Here is a 7,448-nt window from a genome sequence, read left to right as displayed (position 1 = left end):
GGCTCGCTCTGACCTGGTTTACTGGTTGAGGAGGAGGAGGAGGGATTAGGAGCAAGAGAATGGCAGAAAAGGGAACCTGGGGGGTGATTTCCTTTCCGTTTCCTCCCGTGAGGATGCCGAGGGAATCGTCATCGCCATCGCAAACGTAAGTCCGGTCAACCACCTGTCAGTTGCCATGAGGAGGAGGAGGAGGAGGAGGAGAAGGAGGAGGAGGATGGAAGACCTTGACGCGGTCAAAGCTCGTGAAACTCCATCCTGAGAGGGTGAAGACGATGGCTGATTTGATCTGAAACTTCTTGGGGACAATCTGCGAAGCGGGTCAGCAGAACTTCTCCTCGCCTCGTCTCACCTCGAAGATCTGCGGGAAGGTCAGGAGGATCAGGACGGAGCTGCTGACGTAGGGGCTGTAGTACGAGCAGCCGACGTCCATGCAGTAGCGATGGCAGATGAGCCCAGTAGTGTTGGACCCTTCGAGCTTGATGCTCAGGATGAAGCCGCTGCTGCTCTCGTCCTTGGTGAACGATCCGCTCTCCCCGAAGGCGAAGGGCGGGGAGGAGGAGCAGGAGGAGTTGGCATCGACCACTCTGACCTTGTCCGTGACGTGCAGCCCCCGTCCCTGCAGGAGAACCTGGCTGAGTCGATTGAAGATGATGTAGGTGTGCACGGGAGAGGCCGAGAGGACGCGAGGAGCGAGGAGGAGGATGAAGTCTTGCCCCTGATACTTGCAGGAGAACCGATCCTTGTAGCACAGCTTCACCATCCCCACCGCTGTGACGGCGAGCTCGAAATATAACTGTGCTTCGCTGCTCGCCTCGCTCACCCACCAGGGACTCCTCTCCTCTCCCCCGTCCACCACCAGCAGCGAGCTGCAGTCTTGGTCGGAACGAACGATCTTGAGCCTGCGAAAGTCGGAGGATGAGGGGACGAGGGAGAGGAAAGGAGGAGAGGAGAGCTTGAGGAGACAAGAGATGGTAGGAGAGGAGAGGGAAGGAGAGGAAAAGGAAGGAGAGGAGAACAAGGGTGAAGGAGGGAACGAGGAGGAGGGAGTGAAGGATGGCGGGCGGGAGGGTCACCTGTCGCTGGTAGAAAGTCCTTCTCCCTGGATGACGATGCTGGTGTTTTCTCGCGCGTACATGCTCTTGTTGTAGACCTGCACGAATAGAGGAGCGCGGACGTCGACGCTGCTCCCTGCCCCCACCTCCTGCAAGCTCGAGGAGCCACTGGGAAGGTAGCAGGCGCGCAGAGAAATCCTCTCCTCCTCATGCCGAAAGGTAGCAGAGAAGGAGGTCCCGACAACGTCCTCCTCCTTCACCTCGTACCGCAACGTCCTCGCGTCCGACAGGACGGCAGCAGTGACGGAGGAGCAGGAGACCACAGTCAGACCGTCTGCTGTATAGGAAGGGACAAGGAGGAGAAGGTCTCCCGCCTGGTATCCTCCGCTCCCCTGCAACGTGTACTTCTGCGCCCTCCCCGCGAACGTGAAGAGCGGATGGATGAGCGATAGCGTCGGGTAGGTGACGGCGACCCTGGTGGGGAGCTCGATGGAGGAGGAGAAGCCGAGCGGGACGTAGCAGGCGCGGAGGGAGGAGGCGACTTCCTCGACCTGGAAGACGAGCTTGTACCTTGACTGAGAGCAAGGAGGAGCAGGAGGAAGAAGATCCGCTGATGTGACGACCTTGAGCTCTCCTCCCTTTGCCGCCTGCATGCTGCTCGACACCTGCCAGGAGGGAGACGACGCGGAGGAGCAGGGAGACTTGGAAAGGACGAGACCGTCCCCGACTGCCAGGTTGGTCCCTGCCAGCTGGAAGGTGGACGGAAAGTGACGGGGGATGGAGATGAGACCGTTGGCGGCGGGAGGGAGGACGATCGAGGGGAGCACAGTCTTGACGAGAATGGACGAGAGGGCGATGTAGCTCCTTCCTGAGGCTGGCGCGACGCAGATGGAAATGGGGGAGAGCGAAGCAGCAGCTGGGAGGATGGAGAAGGAGAGTGTGGCAGCCTCGTTGAGAGAGGACGAGATGTTGACGAGCGGAGAGGAGACGCCCCCGAGAAAGATGGAGGAAGAAGTCAGGTCCCCGCACGACTGAGCCAACTTGACGAGGTTTGAGGAGGAGAGCCCAGCCCCTCGCAGCAGGAAGGCGACGGTCTGGCCCGGCATGATGGTCGTCGGGGTGACCTGAGTGAAGGAGGGGTCGAAGAGGAAGGAGATTTTGCCGAGGTCGATGGCGTCTCCTCCCTGCTCCGCCACCACACACACCGACAGCTGCTGCACGCTGCTCCCCAGGATCATGGCGTACGCGTCTCGTCCTGCCGCGTCTTCACTGTCGAGGAGCGGGACGATGTCGCCCTGCGCCGTCAGCTGGTTCCTGCAGTCTTGTGCGAGGAAGAGCAAGCTGCCCAACCTGCTCGCCCTCCCGATGCTGCTGACGTTGAGCCTCGTCCTCCTCCCCGTCACCGTCGACTTGGGTTGGAAGTCGGAGATGTTTGCTCCTGCGGAGATGACCTCGAACGAACCTCCTCCTACCTCCACGAAGGTGCTCCAACCCTTCCCCAGCAAGCACACCTTCATCCTCCCCCTCTCGAGAATCCCGTCGGGAAAGTCAGCCCGCATGTTGGTCACCGCTTGCCCTCCTCCTCCTCTCGCCACGTCTGCCTCGAGGTCGATGCTCCCCGAGCAGTTCCTCCCCTCCGGGACGATCTTGAGGAACAGCTCTGGAGCTGTCAGCCCCTTCCCCTCCAGCAAGACCGTTAGACCGAGTCCAGCTGAAGTCTTGCTGGCGTCCCTGAGGTCTACCAGGGTCTTCACGCTCACGTTCTGGGTGGCAGGCGGGAGGATCTCAACCCGACCTGCCTCAGTGAAGGGTGCTCCTCCCACCCGCACGCAGACCTTGGCCATGCCGCTGATGCCTGCGAGCAGGGAGAGCAAGACGATCTGCTGCTCCTGCTGCGAGCTCGGCTGGAAGGTCGCGCGGTCGCTGGTGGTCACGTCGGGGTATACGTCAGCATCCGCACAGCTCCTGTAGGGAGAGAGGAGGACGAGGGAGCGAGAGAGGGAGGAGGAGAGACCCCTCCCTCGCACCGTCAACGAGTTGCTGATGCCGGCATAGGCGATGGAAGGGACAACGTCAGAGACAGTCGGGAGGAGGGCGAGGAGGAGACTGGCAGTTGAGTTGCTGGTGCTGGTGGAGTAGCAGACGGAGTAGTTGATGGGCTGAACGACGGCGGACGTCAAATCATAGCTCATGCTCACTGCGCAGTTTCGCTCAGATCCAGTCGAGAGGTCACAAGTCAGAGGTCCAGGCGTCCATGGCGAGGAGGAGGAGGAGCTGCATGAAGCTTGCGAGGGGACGAGGTAGATGGAGTGACTCTCGCTCATTCCGCTTCCTCTCACCGTGAGCATGAAGGATGTTCCGAGGTAGACCGAGGAAGGAGAAACACTGCTGACCCTCGCTCGGTCAAGCTGCAGCCCCCCCTCTCCGACAGCTACGAAGACTCCCTTGGAGGAGGAGGAGGAGTAGCAGACGATGAAGCTATTTCCTCCAGCACTTCCCTCAGCTGGGGAGACGAGAGTGAAGGTGGCCCACTGCCCGCGCGGATCCACCCGAGCGTCGAAGAGTTGAGAGAGCTGGAGAGGAGAAAACCAGAGAACAGAGGCCGCTGAGCAGGAGAGGGAGGAGGAGACGAGCTTGAGCTGGTCAGCTCCGCTGATCCCTCGCCCCACCAGCCGCATCCTCGTCCTGCTCTGGTAGGAGACGATGGGAGGAGAGACACAGTCCACCACCGGCGCAAGGATGCTGAAATGCATCACCTCCTCGTAGGGGCTGTTGGTCCCATCGGCGGCCTCCACCGTCGAGCACAGCCGCACCTCTCCGCTGACGGCGCTGGTGATGGAGAGGATGGCAGAGGACGCGTTCACTGCATGGATGTAGGAGACGAGGCTGTTGGGGATGAGGGAGAAGTCGGAGGAGGTGGGGAGACACTGGCAAGCTCCCGCAGACAAGGCTACTCCTCCTCCTGTGCACTGGCAACTGGGCCCGACGGGGGCAAAGGGATAGCCGCAGAGCTGGTTGCCCGGGATCATCTTGACTTTGACCCGATCGCCGGAGTCAGAAAACCCAACGCCGAGGAAGAGGACAGTGAAGGGAACGCCGAGGACGGGGAAGCTGTTGTCCTCCAGGCTCGCGTTCAAGATGGCGGGGGACCAGATTCGCCGGGAGATCGACGGGACGGCAGAGAGGAAGGAAGCAGTCTGCCAGGTGCCGGAGATCAAGTCAGGAGACTGCATGGCGATGCAGACTTGATAGCCTGACACGGCGACATTGGGGACGAAGGAGATGGAGGCAGTGACTGCGTCGCTCCCACAGGTTTGCTGGATGGCGCATGCAGTGCTCTTACTCGCACATTCGATCACTCTTGCCTCTCCTCCCACTATGTCGACCAGCCCGTTGAAGTTCGTCTTCCCTCGGCACTGCCGCGACAGTTTGACCTTTACGGGGATCATCGCAGAGTTGAGCAGGCCGAGATCTCCCAGCAGCGTCAGGGTGACCGGCTGGTTCACCATAGGGACAGCAGGGCTGACAGCTGAGACGACAGCTGAGGCCGGGTAGACAGTCAGCAACCAGGTCTGGCCGATCCACGAGTATCCGTACAAGGTTGTCTTCATGGTCCAGCAGACCTGCAGGGTTGTCGTCTCGTAGACTTGAATGTTGAACGAGTACAGGGCGAGGTCTCGTCCAGCTGACATGGAGTCCAGCACCCTCCCGTCCCCTCCCGTCACGTCGCTCGCGTCTGACATCGAGTAGGTCTGACAGTCTCTCGCGAGTTTCACTTTGATCGGCAGGTTCGACGAGAGCTCAGGAAACGCGACGGCAGGCTGGGCGACCAACGTGACGATGAAGGGAACCCCGGAGATGGCGTAGGAGGTCTGAATCTGAGTGATGGAGAACGCAGGGAGAGAGATCGACTGCTGACCGACCCTCATGTACGGGCTTGACGCAACCCGCCAGCACAGCATCAGCGTCACAGGCTGCACTGTCAGCATCAGCATCTTCACCACAAGCTTCGAGTTCTCAATCGTCGCGACCTGACCCTCCGAGCCTGGGATGGTCCCGACGTTGTCGGCATTGGAGGAGCAGTCTGCCGCTGCCTTGACGTAGATGGGAGTTGTTCCTGTCCCAGTGGTACCGACGAGCTCGATGGCCAACATTTGGCCGAGGCTGACGAGGTTGGCGAGTGTGAAGGAAGTGATCTGGATGGGCTGCAGGGCGAGGGAGGAGGAGCCTGCCTGCTTGTACGAGGAGCCGACGAGCCTCCAGCAGACTTGAGCTTGAGATACCAGGATCGTTGACACGAGCTCAAACCCAAAGGAAACGCCGTCAGACGAAGTCTTGCCGGCTCCTCCCTGGATGACTTGAGTGGTATCGCTGTCGGTGTTGAGCGAGCAATCGAAGGAGATTTTGACTTGTAGCGCCGAGACAATCAGGTTTGAACCAGTCAACGAGAGCGAGAAAGGAGTTCTAGAATTGACTTGGTCTGGCGTGAAGGAATGAACCACCATCTCTTGCAGGAAGACAGCATAGTTGCTGAGCGGGGAAAAGACAGTGCTGTATGTCCTTTTGTAGCACAGGTAGACCGTCTTGTTGGACATGGCTCCCAAGATGAAAGATGCTGTCCCGACACTACGATCTGCACTGACAGTCAGTGACACAGTGCTTCCATACACGTCTGTCAGCGAGCTGGAGCAGCTCGACGCAAACTTGAATTGGAAGCTTCCTTGACCGCTGGCAAACATCCTGCTACCACCGACAGTGATGGAGAACTGCTGCCCTGACCGCGCTGAGCTGGGAAGAGTCGCATTGATCACTACAGACTTGTAGATGAGAACGCTCCCCGCTTTCGTCAGCGACTGGTTGAAAGCACTCTTATAGCTTGTCCCAAGGTCCCTCATGCACACCTCTCCTACTGTATCAATGTCGGAAATCAATCCACTGAAGTCAACGATGCATTGTGTAGCCGAAACCGGAGTACAACTTCGACCGTCTCCACCTTTGATGTTGCTAGTATCACTCGTTGGTGATATCGAGCAATCATCGGTTATCTTAACGAAGGTATTGGCGTTGAATCCACCCCCTGTCAAGGTGACAGAAAAAGCTGCGGATGAGTCCAGAACCGGTGAGATTGCTTGGAAGTAAGGAGCCCGGATCAAGAACGTTGAGTTTCCGACCTGTGTCCAAACAGTAGTCCCAGCCATTCGAGCACACACTTTGGCAGTAATGTCGTTGGTTGTGGTGGAGAATGTCACAACAGCTTGTCCTGAGTTCGCGCCTCGATCTGTAAGGAGAACACTGTCGCCTCCACTTATGTCAGACGTATCAGTGAAGGCCCCATCGCAGCTTGTGGCTATCTTGATACAGATCACGTACGGCGTCAAAGCCATGCTACATGAAGCTTGAAGTTGACTGGTCCAGATGTTGGTACCTTGCACGATGAAGGTCACTTGATTGCTGGGACTCACGGCATTTACTTCTTGATTGTTCTGCAATCTCGCTGTCCAAGTCGCATAGATCGGAGCCTCCAGCTTTGCATTTGCAAATGGTAATCCATAAGAGTAAACTTCGTAAATCCTGTTCCCTCGAGAATAGTTCAAACAAAGCGCAAGCTTGTCATACGGATCGGGCGATGTCAATCTGAATGTGAAGGTTCCGCTCGTCCCTTCATTGTTTGCAGTTGAAAGTCCGACGTTGGTCCCTCCTGGCATAGATAAATCGTTCGAGCAATTGTCTGGTTTCCAGCTCAGCGAAAGCAAATTCTGGTTAACAACCAAACCAACGCCAGAAAGTTGCAAAGAATAATCATGCTGTGACAGAAATTGCAATACAGGTTGTGAACCAGTTTGATTCCCAAGATTCATTTGCGAGGGCAAAGACAACGCTGTCACATTTGGAGGACTGACAAGGACGGTTCCAATAGTTTTCCAAGCCTTCGAGTCAGAAAAGTAGAAGCACACTGAAAAAGTCCCTGGGCTTGAAATTCGAGCAGTCACGGTTGCGGAAGTCCCAGCCTCAGATACTGAGTACATACGTGTAGAAGGAACAGAGAAGTATAACGTTGAATTCTGGTCGCAACTGCTGGCGTCGGTCAAAACTGCAAGCATGTCCGTTGAAGAAAGTTCAGAACCAATCAATTCCACTGTCCATGCAAGATTGATAGGCACCGTACGAGGGCTGAAGTTGCTAATGGACTTGACGCAACATGCTTTGCTGACTGCTGAGAGCATGATCAAGATCTTGACGTACTTGCCCGCCATAGTCGCGCGAGGAGTAAGACGACGCATGCGAATGGGGCGGTACAAGAAGGCAGCCGGCAATGACTCAGAGGAAGGAAGAGGAGGATAGGACAAGAGGAGAACGATCTGAACGTGATAGAGGAGGAGGAGGGAGGGAGGGGAG

General features: G+C 57.6%; 1 protein-coding gene across 1 annotated transcript; it reads right to left on the bottom strand.

Annotated features, from left to right (window-relative positions):
• Positions 1-166: 166 nt before the first annotated feature.
• On the bottom strand, positions 167-7,333 carry GUITHDRAFT_104682 (hypothetical protein; the record flags this gene model as incomplete). The annotated part of the gene is made up of 4 exons (XM_005836641.1): positions 167-307; positions 350-899; positions 1,074-1,150; positions 1,199-7,333. 4 exons carry the CDS (start codon positions 7,331-7,333, stop codon positions 167-169), a joined length of 6,903 nt encoding a protein of 2,300 aa, XP_005836698.1.
• Positions 7,334-7,448: the final 115 nt, after the last annotated feature.

This window comes from Guillardia theta (genome assembly GCF_000315625.1).
Source record: "Guillardia theta CCMP2712 unplaced genomic scaffold GUITHscaffold_17, whole genome shotgun sequence".
Lineage (NCBI taxonomy): Eukaryota > Cryptophyceae > Pyrenomonadales > Geminigeraceae > Guillardia > Guillardia theta.
Note: the sequence above shows the minus strand (reverse complement) of the source record. Positions and strands in the feature narration are given on the sequence as shown.